Source organism: Suricata suricatta, chromosome 14 (genome assembly GCF_006229205.1).
Source record: "Suricata suricatta isolate VVHF042 chromosome 14, meerkat_22Aug2017_6uvM2_HiC, whole genome shotgun sequence".
Taxonomy (NCBI): Eukaryota; Metazoa; Chordata; class Mammalia; order Carnivora; family Herpestidae; genus Suricata; species Suricata suricatta.
In genome coordinates, this window is record NC_043713.1 from 63,233,403 (window position 1) to 63,252,629 (window position 19,227).

The following is a 19,227-nucleotide window of genomic DNA, read 5'->3' on the forward strand; positions in this document are numbered from 1 at the left end:
GTAAAATAACCTTAATTTATTTAACAACTAGGTTGATCATCCTTTTCACAAGAAAGACTTGTAAATTCTACAGGAATTTGGTTCATTTATTTAGTCATCCAAGGATATATGTTTCTTCTAACACTGAATTAAATGATTCCAAAAGCCCAAGAAATTTCATTATGCAAAACAGTTTTGAAGGATGTCATTAGTGGCGGGGGGGGGGGGGAGAGCAGAATCCTAAAACTGGCATCTTCTTTAGGATGTAATGGTGATAACCCAGGCAGGATGCTTTCCACGAGAAAGCGTAGCAAACCTCAGATGAAATCGCCATCGCTATTAGAATGCTTCAACAGGGAGCTGACTGACCCAGCCTCCAAGGATTCCCATTTCTCCATGCCCAGAGGCACTGGGGGGTGGGGGGGGCCGTTGATCTTACAAAAGAGTCTTATCTGGCTGGAGTCTATCCATCTACATTATTGCTTCCATGAACTAAAGCCAGGCAGAGACTATCTGAAAGCATGAAAACAATAAACTTAGATGCTGGAGTTTTCACCAGCTAAAATGAAACATCAGCATCATTGTTGTAGCTCATGGCCCTCAGGTAAGCTCTACAGCACAAGGCTGCAAAGAACTCCATAAACATGCATTAATCTCATGACGCCCTGCAGTGCAAGCAGGGCTGCTCCTTCTCATAGCTGAATGGCAGGGACAGGCCACAGTAACTCGGAATAAGCACCTGGAAGAAGCTGAGCTCAGCAGAGTCTCAGAAGCTAGGACAAAGCAATCCCTTTGAAAATTCAATCACAATGGTGCCTGTCTGGCCCAGTCAGAGGAGCACGTGACTCTTAATCTCGGGGTTGTGGGTTCGAGCCCCATGTTGAGTATTAGAAATTACTTAATCTTAAAAAAATTCAGTTATAAACCTTAATAAAGCCACGTCTTGGAACTCCATAATTCTAATTATGGAAGCTTAACCTAAGAAAATAGTCCAATACATAGAAAAGCTTTTTGCACAGCAGTGTTCATCAAAGCAAAAGGGCAAAAGCTGTCAAAAAGTTCAACATCCAATAATAAAAGCACACTTTTAAATTCAAGTACACCTCTATAAAGAATATGATGTAGCAATTTTAAAGCATATTTCTACAGAAAATGCTCATACTGGTAAAGGGGAATGATCAGGTTATAAAAGTGAACACATATTATAAAAACAGTTCTATAGGAAGAAATGCACACAGGAAAAAAAAAAGACTGAAAAGATGTAAGTCAGATGTTAACAGTGGAAAGCTTCATATGGTAAGACTACAGGATGGGTAATTATTTTTTTCTTGCAATTTTTCTGAGCTTTCCAAATTTGCTTACAATTTGTAAAAGAGGAAATTATGTTTTTTGTTATAAAATAGTACCTAACTGATTAAAATCATTTCTAAATTACAACAATGTATAAATTCTTGTACGCAAGAATAGAAAATCATAACTAGGAGGATGAATTTGCAGTAGGTGCCCATGGGTGTACACCTACATTCACACAGGAAGCAAAATGTAAGAGCGGATTTGAAAGACACAGGCAAACCAGCAAGGGCTTCCAAGCTCCCACCAGCCGTCACAGTAATTACACACACTGTAAAACCAGCAGCGGGCTTGCCTTGCAAACACTAGTCTACCAGGCTTCCCTCCTGGCCAGACTGCAGCCCCTAAGTCCTTCTTTAATAGGAATCCTGAGCCTCCCAGACTCCCATCACCAAGGGAATTGAATTTTTTTAATGTTTATTTATTTTTGAGAAGCAGAGAGAGACAGAGCACAAGCAAGGGAAGGGCAGACAGAGGGAGACACAGAATCAGAAGCAGACTCCAGGCTCTGAGCTGTTAGCACAGAGCCCGACATGGGGCTCAAACCCAGGGACCGCGAGATCATGACCTGAGCCGAAGTCAGCCACTCAACCGACTGAACCACCCAGGCGCCCCAGGAATTGAAACCTAAAATATATACTAACAAATTTTCTTAAGTGGAGATATGACTGTATGACGACTTCGGTCACATTCTAAGACAAGATTTAAAGCCAAGAGCAAATGCTTTAACCCCTTCACCATTTCAAATATCTAAGGCAAGACTTTTTTCCACTGGCCTAGGAAATCCACAAAATCGGTGCCTCTTCAATTACAGAAACTAAGACATCAGCAACTTTCGTTGCCCTGGGATAAGAGAAGTCTAAAGTCAAGAAATATAAGAACAACAAACCAACTAAGGCGGTGGGCACCAGCCGCCTCCTCACCTCTAAGACTACAGCTTTACTGAGCTGCTTGGGCAGGGACAGAGGATTGGCCCTTTCATCCTACATCATAAGTAACTTTTACCAACCACGTGGGGAAAGAAAGATGAGAAGAGCAGGCAAAGAATAAACACGAGGAGCCCACTCCACAGGGCCCTACTCCAGAGAAGGCTGGGCACTGCCATCTCCTTTATTCCATCACTCTGTTAGTGCCCTAGAGAAAGTAGGGCACTAAAACCATTGTCCCACAGGTACCCACGGGCCCAGCTCTCATAAGTAATAGTCAACCATCAACAGCGTCTTCTAGAATGTGGAGATTGATTCCATCACCTGTGTTGAGGAAATGGGACAAGTCAGTCCCCTTTTCCAGAACCGACTCCCCCAGACCAGCCTCTCCTCGAAACTCTAACAACCACTACTCTGCACAGGGTTCGCTCCCACAGCTTGTTAGACTCATGCACCGAGCACCTGGGGATCTTGTTAGACTGTAGGTTCCTGGTTTAGCAGGGCTAGGTGGTGCAATTAAGTCCCACTCTCTAAGGGGGAGACCCAGGAAAGAGTAAGGCTCCCCAGGTGACCCCCATGTTCAGCCGAGATTGCATACAGGGCTAGAAGATTTCAAAAAGCCACCAGCTTGGTTTCACTGCTGGCTTTGAGTGTGCCCCTGCATTAATAATACAAGCACACACACAGATAAAGCACATGAGGTAAGTTCTCTAAAATATTGGCCATGGATATTATTTTACTACTACTACCAATATGATTATTATTCAGGTAGGCTGATGCAACTAGGAGGAGGAAATAGAGTTCTCGGGTAAATTATAATTTAAAAGAAGTTCAGAAAATAGGAGTGGGGAGGAGCCTTGGGAGGGTGGCTAAAAGCAAATGTATGAGGAGGTGACTTGGGTCCTGTGCATCGCCCACAACCACAGCAGTAATAGTCATAATTACAGCTGCCATTTCCTTGTGGCTTAATGTGTCAGGCACTGTCCTAACTACTGTGGATCTTCCAGCAGAACCCAGGGGTTTCCATTATGTGGAGCCAACTGTCTCATGGCCCCATGCTCAAACTGGCCTGGGACCCTACAGGGTTTGGGGACATCTTCCTTCTTCCTCAGAGCAGAGTTGCTGCAGAGAACCCCAAGAAGTGGTGAGGACTGGACACAACTTTGTGAAGTGTGAGCCATGGCAGACGAATGCCAGGCTCAGGAGAGACTATGTCTAGAATCCAGTGGGTGCCCCCGTCACCTCCACTCCCTGGTCAGGCCCCTCTAAAGGGCTGACTGCCCAAGAAGGCACTGACAGCAAGGCAGGAGTTCCAGGAGCCAGGCTGGGGAGGCGACAACTACAGGAGCTTCCCACCGCCTGGGCAGGATTGACACGGCTGGGAAGTGAAGACGAGGCTAGTCTACATTTTGAACCATGTGCTGCTCTTCCTCCAGTTATTTTTATTCCCTCCTCCTCCCAGAATTGTTTTAGGAGCTTCTTTCCATGCACCTCCTGGGTGCCTCTCCTCCCCAGATGTCTCCCAGGGAGTGGGGGGGATGAGCTTGAAGGGCCTGGCCACTTCACAGAGGGGCTTCGTGTCATGCCCTGTACGCCACCCTTCACACAGAACAGAGAAAGTGACAGTCCATGAAGGAGCAGCGCATGTCACTGAAAGGGCTGCCGTGTACCCATTAAGGGAAGCCAGGAGGGCAGGGTTTCCGGTCAGCCAGGCTGGAAGTCTGAGAAGGTTCGAAAGCACTCAACTTTGTATGCTCTTCTGAATCTACACTTAAATACTATTTCATTCATTTTCAAAGGGTCGTGACCACCCGAAGAAGGCCTTCCTCAGCATAGGATGAAGGCTCCCATGTTACAGATGCAGATGGTGACAGTCTAAGGAGCTCACTCAAAGTGTGGGCCCAGAGCACAAGAAGAAGTGGAGTGGACAACCAGGCTCAGCCCCTAACTCCACGCCAGGAAAGAGCCAAGGCCTGGAAAGGATCGAACTCCATATTCAGCATCTCACATATGTAGTCTCATTTTTCCCCAGAGCAGCATCACTGAGAGCTGTCCATGTCCCTCTTCATTTACAAGTGAGCAAAGGGAAACAGGAAAGAGCTCAAGGACTGTCCAAGAGCAGGGCTCTCCTCAGGGAGAAGGCAGAGTCCAATCCAAGTCTGTGTGGCCCTCAGCCTGAGCCAACCCTCTCCAGGCACACAACCTGACCTGCTCTCTCCACAGAATTTGGAATGTTGCAAACTTTTAAGATTCACAGCACCAGAGAATATGGTAACTTCTTGTGATTATTCTACCATCTTTCCTTTAAAAAAAAAAAACCCTCTTCTTATGTAAAAAATGTCTCTCCTGGATTCCATCAGTTTCTTTAATGTCACAGCCCCCATTTTATAAATAAGGAGCCAGAGGCCCAGAAGGATTAAGTGGCTTCCTGGGATGTTAAGTGAATCAGACAAGGAACAAGGACCCAAATTCAAAAGGCCCTGTGTTTCAGGCCGTGGGTCTGGGGCATCAGCCAGACTAAGTGGTTCCCTGCAAAATGTGCAAACTGGCAGCCAGTGGGCAAAGTAATGTCAAATAGCAATGCAGGGCTTCTCCATAAGCTCACTTCCATGAGAAGAATCCTAATTGCCTGGTTAGTTCAGCAGAACCACCACCCCACTACCATTTGCACACAAATCTGAGAAGAAAAACTAAAGATGGGGAGGGAGGAGTCACTCATCATCATTAACTTTATTCCCTCCGAGAGTCTTCCCACTTCTGTAAAGGAAAATATCCCCTGTATGTAGCTCTGCAAGTGACATATGGCCTTTAGAGAACAATGACTTGCAGGATATTGTATGTGCCATATTCTTGAAAAAAGTAGAATCACATAATGTCAAGTGCTTTTTCAAATTTCTATTTAGAGAGAAGAAAAACATACTATTATTTTGTCAAAATCAGTCGCCATGGCAGCCTGAACCCCTTGACTCTGTAATTGCCTTCAGTTCATAAATGTAAATCCATACTCATTTTATAGAATTATTTGTTATTTTATTACCTACCAACTAAAAGTTGAAATAAAGTTTGAAGTGTGGAGGGTTCTCACCTGTGAAAGCATTTGTGGCCTGAAAACCAGCTTCCTGCATACTGCTCCCCAGACAAGCCTGTGCTGCAGCTCTTAAGCTGTCCTGTCAAGAGAAACCTGCCTGGGCGAGGCCTCAGCTCACTTCCATCTTAGCTTGTCGGAGTCCATCGCTCTGCCCCGTCCGGCTTTTGGTAGCATCTGACGCCCACCTGCCCTGCTCCCCGGCCCTGAGAGCAGGCGGTACCTGGGACGGCGCCCCGTCCAGCGGCGTGCACACGTGGGGCACACGGTCACATCAGCCGTCCAGCCAGAGCGTGAAGGCCATGGTGAGCCCAGGAGCAGAGGAAGCTGTCCCGCTGAGACCGCCTTTCCCACCTTAGAGTGAGGCCCTCCTCAGCCACTTGGCAGCCAGCGTCCTCCACGGGTCTCAGCCGCTCTAAGGGAGCTCAGTATGGTCTGATCTGCTGCTCTCTGTGCTTCGCCTCTCCCCTTGCTGAAATTAAAAAGAAAGAGATCACTTTCCTGATGACCTGTAGGAACATGAAATTTAGTAGACCCATTGAGGCCCAAAAGGGAGTGGGGGAAGCCACCCAGAGCGGTGTTCATGCCCATGCCATGGGCACTGGGGGAGCTCTGGGGAGGGGACAGGAGCACCTTTTCCTGAGTGCCTGTGAAGGGGCAGGGAGCAGAGGTAGCTTTTACCTGCACCCCAGAAAAAAGACAGAAGACAGTATCTGCTGCTCCAAGCCTCTCTAAGACTGGCTACAACATCCTCTACAACATCCAAATGTCTTTCCCTCCATTACTTATAGTTCACAGGTGCCCTGTAGAAGAAACCCATTTCCCAAGCTTGTTCCTGAGGTCCTAGAAGTGAGGCTGAGGTTCCTATCCACTGCTGTCCGTACTCCTGGAGTGACTTGGGACTCCAGTTCTCCTGGAATAACTATAGTTTTAAAAATGACTCTCAAGGGGAAAAACAAAGACCTGTATCAATATTTTAAAGAGTGAGAAGGAAAGGCAAATTTAATCTGAAATTTTACATTACCTATTACATACCATTCCATAATAATAAAAGTATTTTACAAAATATTTCTCAGACATTTTAGTGTTGTTATAGCACATAAGAAGCAACACTAATAACAAGAACCTTAGAAGCCCAAAGAATGAGACTTTTTAAAACAGAACTTGAGCAGGACTCTCCAGTATTAAAGAACAATCTTTTTTCCATTATCAGCACTTAGCAATCTTTCAAAAATACAACTTGATTCCTCTTTTTCACATCAAACTAGAAGAAAGAAAAATAATTTCAGAAAATGACACATGACAGAAAAGAACACTCTTTAAGCCCTCTTGTTGTAGATATAAAGTAGTGAAGAAAACATCATTAATGCAGACTAGCTATAAGGAAGACCTTCTGTATTAATGAAGCACTGTAATTATGTTAAGAAATCAATTGTATTGCCTTCATGTACCTACAGTAACAATCACAGTTAATAAGGTGCAGTGCACCACAAGTCCTTAAGTTTAATGAACAGGTAGAAAAAAATTATTTCAATTAAAATCACTTATGCAAATAGTGGCTCTGAAGTGTTTGAAAATGCAACAAAACATTCCTTCTCTGAATTGAAACATTCCATATAAAATGACCAACACACAGTGTGAGTGTCCTAAAGGCCTATGCTAACTTCTAAAGTAAACTAACCACATGCACTATATTTATCAACTTGCGGAGATACAAGTGCCAGGAAAAAAATCCACTTGCTCCTATAAAACCTCGATTTTCTTTGCCCTTTGCTATGGTGCTTTCAACGCACAGAAACATTAGACTTTATTTGTTCCCTTTCTTAAATTCAGAGACAAAATTAAGTGGGATGAGATTTTTGTTGTTATTTTATCATGGGCTTTCTGTTTATTTTCTTTTGTTTCATTGCAAAAGGTATGCTACCTCACTTTTAAAAAACAAAATCAAGCTATCCTATATCACATTTCAAATGGCTATGGGAAAGACTGAGGCAGATGTGGACGAAAATGGAACAAACAACATTTTTTTTCTTTTCTTTCTTTTACCATCTTTATCACACTCACCAATTCTTTCTTTTAATGTTTATTTATTTATGAGAGAGAGAGAGAGAGAGAGAGAGAGAGAGAGAGAGAGAGAGAGGGAGGGAATGAGTACAAATGGAGGAGAGGCAGAGAGAGAGGAGACAGAATCTACAGCAGGCTCCAGGCTCTGAGCTGTTAGCACAGAGCCCACTGCAGGGCTTGAACTCATGAACCGCAAGATCATGACCTGAACCAAAGTTGGAGGCTTAACCAAGTGAGCCACGCTGGTGCCCTCACACTCACCAATTCTTAACGTAAAAGAGAAGTATGGTGACAAGTATCTAGCAGCTCAAATTGGGGTCTCAGGCATGGTACTGGACAGGAGTTTTAGGGCATGATGTATCAGGTAATAAAGACCAGAGGAATACAGTACTATCCCATTAATGAGTAACTTCCATAATCCTGCATATACTCAGTCTCCATAAATGCAATTTTTAAGTTAAAATGAAACTGTAATTGCCATAAAATGTTTTCTTCCTAACCACCAACACATATACTCTTCTGAAAATATACAAGAAAGCAAGAGAGTGCCCAAGACCTGAAGACTTTGTTCTGTTCAGTGAGGGACCCAATCATCCAGAAGAGGGCCAGAAACCCAGTCACACTCAATAAGAAAGTGCCAGATGACCCAACAGGCTGGGGAACGGAGTTGGATGACTGGAACCCAGAAGCAAAGCACATCTGCTTTCACAGCTTAATAACCAACCAAGAATCAGCAAAAAGGCAAAGAAACAGAACAAACGGTGGCCTCATCCACTTCCCCCATCTAACCTTCTCCTAGGGCTCTTTCTCATGATTCTGCTCACCTTTGAATCTCAGCTCGAATGACCCTGGCCTGAGAGGCCTCCAGGATCATCCCCTAAGCTAAATTCCTTGCCATAGTCATAACTGCCTGCAGGGGTCCAGCTCCTGCTGGACTATAAGTGCCATGAGGCCAAGGACAGTGACTGGCTGACTCCATTTCCCTTCAGCAGCTAAGATGCTGCCTGATGCCTGTCTGCTGAATGAGCGGATGAGTGGATGAAGGCCATGGGTGTCAGAGGGGTACACACAGCAGAACGCAGCAAACACTTCCAAAACAAACCTTCTCCAAGCAGTGAATGGAAGGCAACATTTCCTGAGCGACTACTCTGCAGGGCTGGCGTGGAGCCTCTGAACTGGGAGGGCTTTTCCTACGGCCACTGGTCAATATGGGGCAGTGATTACCAGCAATCATCCCTACATACTGCACAGAACATCCTATCCAGTAGAGGACCTTGGAGGACATTGCTTTAAATCTCCTCAAACCACAGAGAGAAAAATCTGACCCCACAGAGGTTAGATAACTTAACTCCAAAAGTTATTGTGCAATAGAGTCAGGACTAATGCCTGTGTCTCTTGCACCTCCAACCAACTGGTCTTCCCTTACTACCTCTGAATTGAATGTCAGCTAAACCTAAATGGTAAACCTAAATTACCTAAACTAAAATGCCTTAAACCAGTTCAAATTAGGGAAATCAGGGAGAGAAAATAAAGAAAGAGTAAAGAGAGAGAGGCAAGGTCACAGAGTCATCCTGAGTCACACATTCAAGATCCCTCAGTACAGCAAGCGGGCTACTGTCATCCTGTCCTCTACACACACACACACACACACACACACGCACACACACACAGACACGCACACATGCACGCGTGCACACATGCACACACACGCGCACACACACACATTCTATTTATACTGGGAAGATGGGCAGGCCTAACCAGGAAATAAATTAATTTAATACTGCACTTGAAAAATGTCATTAAATCCCTCCCAGAACAGAGCAACAGTTACTAAGGAAATAGAGCACACCAAATGGAAAAACATCCCCACAGGAAGGGACATTTTTTAAAACATGAACACCCACAAGATCTAACCAAATAAGTTGTAGAATATGTTTGCTTTACCACTTATTACTAAAAACTTACATGAAATGAAGTCCTCCCAGAAATCACTGAGGAATAAAAACTTAACTGCCTCCAACAGCTCACAGCTCTCACAAAATTACACCACAAAAATGGGCATATGCAATTCCGGAAACCTTAGGGTCACACACTAGGCACAAAGGCCAAAACCCAGAGGAGAAGCAAAACAAACTTTTTTAAAAATCGAGCAACACTAAAAAAATTGTAGTGCATAAGGAATAAACACTGCAGTTTCATTTTTTATTTCCTCTCACGGTGGACAGACTGCTTCACTGGCTGAGTGTCGGTTACCTAGGTGATGGGTAGCCTGAACAGCCGAACGGGCTCCAGGCCGAAAAGACTGGGAGAGTTGAGGCTTCGTGCCTATGTCTGATGATCTGTCACTGTTCTAACCCCCAAGCAAGTCCTAGAAGAAAGTCCACTGAGAAATGAAGAGACAGCTCTAACCTTGACAAAACACACACACACACACACACACCATAAAAATTAATACATGAAGAGTCACTGTTTACTGAAAAAATCTCAATTACCGGCTGGTTCACTTAAGTTTGAAGGTGTAATGGACTTTCAGGGAGACAGAGTGAAAAAAAGTAGACAGAAGAAACCTCAGGATTTATTTCCAACCACAGTTTGAATCAGGTGTCACCCTGGGAAAGAGATGTCACCCTTACCCACATGAGCTCCTTTACCTCATGAATAGATAATCTGGACCTTGGCAAGCTCCCATGAGTCTCGACATTTCCTAATATCAAAAAAAAAGGATGTCTTTGGGAAAATGTGGTGCGTGCCCTCAAGGCAGCCATGGAGCAGACATCAGATAGGGCATCCTTCCCCTAGTTTGGGCCCACTCACAGCACTTGGTCAAGACCCTCAGTCTGTCAGGCTCACACTTTCTCATTTGTAGAGTGAGGACGTGAAACTTGAGGTCCCTTCTGATCTTGACTATTCCCCTGTGGTCCTGTCTCTGGTCAATGGAGACAGGACAAAAGTGTATGAAAAGAACATGGTGATCAAGCACAGAAAATCTGCACATACACCCAAGTCTGAGAACAAGTCAGAGAAAGGAACTGCCTGTAACCAGGGGAGGTCGAGTTGGGGTGTTGTAGATCCTTCATGCTACTTTCAATTTCTATGATCAGGAGTATAAAACAATTTGAGGTTGTTTTATATAAGCTATAAAGGGGCACCTGGATAGTGCAGTCAGTTGAGCCTCTGACTCGATCTCAGCTCAGGTCATAATCTCACAGCTCGTGGGTTCGAGTCCCACATCGGGCTCTGTGCTGACAGCATGGAGCCTGCTTAGGATTCTGTCTCTCCTTCTCTCTGCCCCTCCTTTGTTCATGTGCACATGCGCTCTCTCTAAATAACCTTTAAAAAAATTAAAAACAAAAAAAGCTCTAAAGTCATCCTAGCCCTGGGTAGCTTGATGGGCCCCAGATAATTAGGTCATCATTTTAGGAATCAAGTACAAAATCAAATATACACACAAGCTGCAATCTGGAAAAAGCAGTAATTATATTAGAACATCCTTTAAAATGTCACTTTGGCAAATACAACATCTGATAAATCCAAAGGACCTATATAGTCTGAGGCTCTACTCAGACCAAGTGGGAGAAAGTTTTCCCCCAAATAAGCAAATAGGATAACTGTCCCTAGTGAATCAGAAAGTCCATAACTATCTCCTCCTACTATCTAGGAGCAAAGAAAACAAGATGTTGTCTATCCTATCCCTTTATTTTACGGAGGAGACTGAGGTTCCTGGAGGAGAGGGAATGTACTGAAAGTGGCTGTGATGATAAAGGCAGAGCTGGGAATGAAACTAGGTATCAGAATGAAACCAACTTCTCCCATTCACACAAACCGGCCAAAAGAGAAGTTGAAAAAAGGGTGTAGTGCACACTCGTACCACTGCCAGTGGGGATGGGGGAATACTGAAATGATTTCCACTTTCCTGGGCCCAAAGTGGCCCATGACCACAATGCCAACATGCTACAAAGAAAAGGTAAGGAAGGGTTGGGGGCTTGGCACAGAATCAGCAGGTGCACTAAAGGTCACCTGACACAGTCCGAGCATATCATGGTCACCTCAGCTGTGAACGCCATGCGAGCAGAAGGAGGCTGCGTGAGAAGTGGTTACCCCTTTCTGCCTGGTATGAGGGGGACAGCCTGGCCACCCCACGGAACTGGGCTTGAGATGCTCCACACCTCGCACTCTCCCCCATTCCGATCATCTTCAGATAAAACTAGCTTGCAATGGGGACAACAGGCAAAGAAAAAAGGGCTCCCACAGGGAGCTACTGAGCATGAGCAATAAAGAGGAGGAGCTGGCCTCTGGTTCTCTGGTAAGAGTAAGAGAGAGTGAAGACTGAGGCTCTGGTCCGTATGAAACAGTGTCTGTCCTGCTCATCTGCACTCCCCACGCCTCGCCCTGCCCCGGCTAACGGCAGCCTTCCATGTAACACCTGGGCCTTGCCCATGACAAGCCCTGCTCTCTGACCTAAAGAACACTGTACAAGCTGCATCCTTTCATTCAGTATTTCAATAGCTCTTTGGGGATATTACTCTAGCATGGTATTATTTTACATGATAGGGAAACAGGAGTGAACAAAACAAACCAAGTTCCTGTCCCGATGGTGTCTACAGTATTTATGGAGGTGTTTCCTAATGGAAACCTTTTCTTGTTAATCTTGGTATATCTTTGGCATTGACCATGGGGCCTAGAATATAGCAGGTGCCCAATAAATACTGGTTATACTGCTCTGAATCACCCTGAGCTTCAGCTTGATCACCTCATCACTCTTACTACCCCTGCCCTGCATCAGCTGCATAAAGTCCTGAAGGCATGGCACACAAAAGGGCTGCTGGCCACAGGGCACTCAAAGCCTGGAGGGCATTCCGAGAGAGAAGTTCCAGCAAGGAGTCTGAAGTCCAGGCAGTGCCAACCCATCCCCCATTTAAAAAACACTCAAATCAGAGCTTTATACACAAACAGGCCAGAGGACAAAAAGCCAGGCTGAGTCAGACTGCTTTGGGTTCACCTCATTTTAGGACATGTGTGATTTCAGCAGTTACTTAACCCTTGAGGCTCAAAGCCTCGGTTTCCTCATCTGTAAAATGAAAGCAATGGCGGAGCCTATCTCGTAGAATTACTATAAATTTCATGCGGAAACATACACCGAATACTGGTCTCTAATAAATGGTAAAGAAATAATAGTTGCTACAGTGATTACAGCTCCCTCAGCAGATTGGTAAATTATGTCTTTAAAGAGTATTCCCCCAACTTTTCCAGTTTCTTACTGACCTAATGAGACAAAAAAAAATGGATTTTATCTCACAGTTCCTCAATTGATTTGTCTTGACTTATTTTGTAAAGTTCTCAATAAAAGTCTAAGCTTAAAATCATTTTATATGATCTAAAATTAATAACAGAAAGAATAAGGGGAAAGGATACAAAATTAGACAAAATGTGTGGGTGAGATACTTGGTATGAAACTGTGGTAGAATAGTAGAAGAAAAAAATGACAAAAAAGAAACTTGCCTTTAAAAGGAAAAAGAGCCTTTTGATACTCAATTTTTTTCATGTTTCACATTGCATATCAAATTTAAAAAACAGCAATAGACAGTAATAAATAAATTTAACCAAGGTTTTACATCTCTTTGCCAAAAAAGAATCATGCAGGGTCCAATCTTCCAATTTGCCTTTATTCCATCCTTTTCCCCATTTGGTTTGTTCCTTCTGTAAACTGCTGACTTTTTAAGCCTTTAATGTGCATTTCTTAAGCTTCCAAAAGGCCCAAGAATTAACTCTGCACAAGGACATCCTACCAACCCCTCCCAACAGCTTGATAAATCCAGCTCTCTTCTACATAACAGGAGGTGCTGGAACAGAACCACCAACACTTTAAAAGCTAATAAAAATTGATCAACAATAATAGAGCTGATGCTCCCTACAGAAATGAAAGATCTATATAATTCTAGTCACTTGCATTAGCAAAGGTTTCCTAAACATTCCTTGTTTACAAAGCTCTAGGCCAGCTCCATATTTGCATCTTTAATCAAAACACATAGGGAATGTTGAAATTTTCATTGTATAGTTTTGTCTTATTTGCTGATATTCATTTTCTGAAAAACATATTTCTTTAGGAAAAAGAAAACTTTCTGTTTTATTATTTTTTAAAAAGATTTTTATCTTTTTAAAGTAATCTCTACACCCAACATAGGGCTCAAACTTACAAAACCAAGATCAAGAGTCATATGCTTTACTGACTGAGCCAGCCAGGCACCTCTCTGTTTTATAAGTTTTTACAACTCTGTATCCAGTTTGAGGTGTGTAGTGTAGGATAGAAATTCTTTGATGATACTTTTCTTAGATATTTCCAAAGAGAAGTCTGTATCATCTAGGATAGATATGAGAAGAGAGAGGTACAGTGTGGCCTGACAGACATCGCTCCAACACCTGGGGCCTGTAAGACTCTGACCAGCGGCCAGAAGACTCCACTGCTTGAGATAATGTCGTTGCGACTGTGGGACAGACACACACACGTACACACACGCACGCAACTGTTTAGCAATTTGTGCCTGGGCAGAAAGACTCCTTATAACCTAAACACACCCATTACAACAAAATTTAGGGGGATCCCGCTTACCTCCAGAAAGGGAAGACAGTTCCTTCCTATTGTCAGCACAGCAGACATAGACACAGACCCATCCCATATCCTTTTAGAACTTCAACTTCTACCTATCATTTAAGGAAGCCAGAAAAAGAAATGATCCATGCCGGATCACACACTATCCTAATAAGATCATAGATTCCCTGAGCACCTTAGAGAAAACGTGTTCTCATGGGGGCGTGAAAGGATCATCTCTAGAGCAACCTTTCAAGAATGACTTGGAATTCGACTGGAAAGCTGTCATTTGAGACATGCCAAATTCTGGAAGGAGAACTCCTTTAGCCCAGTTAGCACGGGTGGGACAACCGAATCTGATCTCAGAAATCCAAGATGAACATTTCAGCAGGTGTCCGAAGGACATAACACAAAATGGTACTGTCTGAGGTTGGCCCCCGGAGCTGATGTCACCGGCAGCAGCCAGTCTGAGAGTGTGACAAGCGAGCTCTCGGTGGCACAGTTACGCACAATAATGAACGTACATCTGTGAGAGGCCCCAGTACACCAAGCCGTTTGACAAGCAGTGCCTGACTCCACATATATTAGGGGAACACTGATAGAGTTTCACGTCTTCCTGGAAGGCTGGATGGGGCAGAGCCATGAAAATGCATCTGTCCTGAAGAGCAGCTGTTGAAAGGGACAGAGAATTCAGGGGAAAGGCTGCCTGGTATTTAACTAATGGGACTACACAAACCCTGTCCCTGTGTGTTCTGGAGGCCTCCAGCCAAGCAGAAAGAGTTCATTAGACCAATTTCCGCTGCCTTGGTAACAAAGGCCTATGCGTGTGCTCTTACACAGTAAAAGCAAACGAGTGTTACTCACGGGGGAAAGTACTACAGACAGGTACTGCACATCCCACCAAGCAGCCCAGGGGGCAGTAGAAACCTGCCCTCCTGAAGTGTAAAACTGGCCCCTCCACAAGCCCAGTGTGACAGGAAGCAATGTCCTACAGCACCTGAGGCCAGGTGCTGGCAAGTTTGCTGAGTTTGCTCGGCTTTAGAAGCACTTCCTGGCAGCTACAGAAATTGTCTCATTCCGAATAGTGTACTCAACCCAGCATCTCTATCTTTAAGCCTGAGTTTGTCTGTCTTATACATCCACTATCAGATATGGACAAGAGAATTCTACCACTAAAGAAAACTGCAGAACTCTGGCAGCAAGAGGAAATTCTAACTATCAAATTAAAAACCTAAAATCACTACTCATTTTCCCATCACTTGCCAAAGTTAGCTACACAGTGTCTGTGAGGCTTTTCATGATCTAAGAACACTATGGACCTCGCCAGCCTGACAGGCGACTTTCTCTGCATTTAAAATAGCATCTTCTTTCAGTTCTTCCATTTTCCTTCTCGAAATCTAGCCCTTTTTTATCCTCTTCCCTTCTGGACTCATTCTAACCTCTAATCTGCAGTTGGGAGCCCTCAACAAGCTTCTCCAGATAGAAGTCCAGACCTCCTGCCTCCATGTCCCCAGGAAGGGAGGAGGGAGGCACAGATAGCCAGGGAATGGAAGGCGGGAGGGTAGGGAGAGACTTTTCCACAGTGTACAACATCACTCCACTCATCTTCCCACAGTCTAGTGACTAAATCAGGATTTAATTTTATTCCTCCTATTGCTGCTATTGCTACTTTTCATCAAAATACTCTCTCTAGGCCAGTGTTCCCCAAATATTCAAGAGGAGGCATGCGATAATCAAAACTAAATTTTAATGACTTAAAAACTAAATATATTGACGAATACATTTAAAGTGGGAAACACCCGGGGCGCCTGGGTGGCTCAGTCGATTGAGCATCCAACGTCAGTGCAGGTCATGATCTCACAGTTGGTGAGTTCAAGCCCCACACTGGGCTCTGTGCTGACAGAGCCTAGAGCCTGCCTCAGATTCTGTGTCTCCCTCTCTCTCTCTGCCCCTCTCCAGCTCATGCTCTGTCTCTGTTTCTCAAAAATAAATTAAAATGTTAAAAAAAATTAAATAAGAAAACTCATAGGTAAACACACAAGGCTAATGTCCAAAAGCATGGAGCTGCCTATTTATCTGGGCTGTTTGGCTGGAAAAAAGGACAGAGAGGGTGAAGGTGAGTGCTAACACAGGCTCCCATTACAGGATGAACCACTATAGTCAGGAGCTCTGTGATACCCCTTGGCACCGACACAGCTGCTCGCTCCGGGGGATGCTCTGCTCAGAGACGTAAGCATAGCTCTGGGGCCAAACAGAAGGGGCTTAGAAGGACAAGTCTGCAGAACAGTCCTCTACACACTACTTGGGCTGGTGAGACAATCTCTGTAAGCCTCAGTCTATTCATCTGCTAATTGGGGCATTAATATTACTGTCAGGCAGTGGTGATGACTAAGTGAGGAAATATAGGAAATGTATGTATATGGTACCAGAAAAATCTAACAGGCTTTCAAAAAAAGGTGAAGGCAATAACAGGAAGCAGCGGTAGGGCAAAAATGACACTGCCTGTGGTTTTCTGATCCTAGAAAATGCACTGAAGGTGAGGTCAGCTGATAAGACTAAGAGAGTAAAAAAAAAAAAAAAAAAAAGAGCGGGTAGGGGGTAAGAAAAATAGGGAGCCTCAATGGGACCCAATTAACTCCACTCCGTGGCTAAAAGCTCAAAGTTAAAATCTAGGGCCCGTTAGATTATAAATCGATATTCTCATTCCCAAATACTTAAATAGGTCAACATCAGGTACATTTCACTTTGTCCTAACCAAAGGCCAAAAGTTCCCCATATAACCCAAACATTCTCCTTACCCCTATTAACCTGCCCCCCTTCACCCCACTAGGCCCTCATTCCTACTCCAACATGTAGAACTAGTCAATATTTACTGTGCACCCACTAACCATAGGGATTCCCCACATCAGAGAAATCACTCCTATTGAAGTGATTCATCTGTTCACTTCCTTTGAATAAAAACATGTTATTATGTTCAATAAAGCCATACAAGAAATAATAGCTAAAGATGACATTTAAATAACTTATACCAACACCTAAAAATGGCTTCTTGGAAGAAAAGGAAATGATTGGCATTTTCAAAGATATTGTAAGAGCTCCTTTTTTCTCCTCCTTCTCTACCCGCCTCCCCTCACAGATGAGTCACGGTAACAATCAGAGACACACAGGCCCCTGGCCTAGAGGTAAACTTGGGCAAAAGAGGGTTTTATAGTGAGGACGAATACTGCCATTGAAATTTAAAAAGCAGTCTAGCTACTCTACTACCATCCTTTCCCTTCTGGTTCCCATGGAAACAGACCTCAGATCGCCAAAAAACAGGGTAAAGATAGCACCATGCCCAGTTTTCCTGCAATCTGTTTCCATGGGAACTGGATGAGGAGAGAATGGAGGCTGGGTAGCTAGACTGCCTGCAAATCTCCATTCCCATCAGATGGAGACGCAGACAGTGTTAGCGCACCGGCCCAACGGCCTGCAGGCCTCCACGGACCCCTCAAGAATGCTATTTCCACTCAGGGATGGAGTCTCAGAGAAAGGGAACCTCACATAAATGGCAGCTGCAAACCTCCGGACACCCCCCTCAGCAGGTGATTCATTTTCTCAAATTCACCAACCGGAAGTGATACATTTCAGACCAGTGCTTCCCATGTCTGGCTGGCCAGGGGGATCATCCCAGACCTTAAAAAAAAAGAATATCTCAGGGGCTGGGACCAGGGTTATGCAGTTTTAAATCAGCTCCAGAGGTGATTCTGTTGCTTGGCCATTCTGGGAAACCAATGACCTAGACCAGAGCCTCCCAAAGCACAGGGTGCTCGTGGTTCCTGTGAGGACCATGGTGAAATGTAGATTCCAGTTCAGCAGGTCTGGGGAAGGGTTGAGAGTCTACATTTCTAACTAGCTCCCAGAGGATGGAGATGATTCTGCTACTTGAACCACATGTGAGTAGTGAGAATCCAGATTCCAATGAGTTTGGCTCTAGAAACTTCTCAGCTAACCAAAGATGGAGACAGCAGCCATTCCCACAGGAGCACCTTATTCCCATCTTCAGCCATCTTGTCTATACCCAGACAAGGCCTCTGAGACAGACAGCTTGGTGTTGGGGACTGAACAGAAATCAAGTCATGCTTTATATTACCATCCCTCTATCTGTTTCCACAGCCTCCAGGGACAATCATGCATGGATAAAATGGTGACAAAATAGTCAGAATTTATGTGTAATCCTTAGGGGAACCATGTTTGTCTCCTCCCCCAGTCAGATTTCTCTAAAGGTAAAAAGCAAATTCTACATAGTTGAGGATCAGCTTGTGGTGGAAAATATATGAAATACTTAGAATATATTACCAAAGAAGAATGGAACTCATGTTATTTTTAAAGAAATAAGAGAGAACTTTGAAAAACTCTATAATTATAAGGAAATGACTTGGCTAGCCTTAAAATCCCTAGACTAGTAGAAAATGTACAGAGTAAAAGTAGGCTCCACATTTCAGCTAAAAGTATGCAGAGTAATACAAAAGTAATGTTGATTTCTATACTAAACCACAAAATAATTTTAAACCACATAAAATGCCAGTGTGTTATTCAAAAGCAAGTCACTGATTTTCTATTTTAAGAAATCCCCATTTTGCCTATGTATAAAATGGGAGCTATTTCAGTTTGTTTCATTAAATACATTTTGAATCTCCATCTTCAAAAAGCATAACATACATTAATCTTTGAAAATTAAAATATGAACAAAGAACTCAACTATAAATCATTGAATTATATTACAAGCTTACATGAAAAACACTCTTCTGATTCTAAAAATATAAATGGGGGGAAAAATCAATTCTTTGATTAGTCAGCACACATGTAACAAAGAGAGCTCAGCGTTTTGCAGAGTCCTGTAAGTCCTGCAGGCAGCCAAAGAAAACTTCGCACATACAGTCTGTGACACATTTTCATTCCAATGAGGCAAAAATATACATATATTTATTTATACATGCATATATAATGTCACACACAAACTTTAAAAAAAGCCATGAGTTAGTTTGAGACTCAGTTGCTTTTTAGGTTCCCAAAGCACAGGAAGCCAGAGCGCTACAAATGCTGTGATAAGAAAATAAAGTCAAAATGAGGGATTTCTGCCTTTGCTTCAAAGATAACACACACACACACACACACACACACACACACACAAAATAACAAATTAAACAAAAGGGTGTGAGCCATTAAGTGCTCTATTAAAAATATATAAAGATTGG

At 43.7% G+C, this 19,227-nt stretch overlaps 1 protein-coding gene across 4 annotated transcripts in view; it reads right to left on the bottom strand.

The window, feature by feature from the left end:
* LDLRAD4 (low density lipoprotein receptor class A domain containing 4) overlaps window positions 1-19,227 on the bottom strand; it is a 420,255-nt gene that overhangs the window by 252,250 nt on the left and 148,778 nt on the right. For all 4 annotated transcript variants that reach the window (XM_029921392.1, XM_029921393.1, XM_029921394.1 and 1 more), the window contains one exon: window positions 5,341-5,812. In XM_029921392.1, the coding sequence (XP_029777252.1) occupies window positions 5,341-5,380 (40 nt within the window). In that variant the 5' untranslated portion in view covers window positions 5,381-5,812. The remainder of the gene's footprint in view (window positions 1-5,340; window positions 5,813-19,227) is intronic.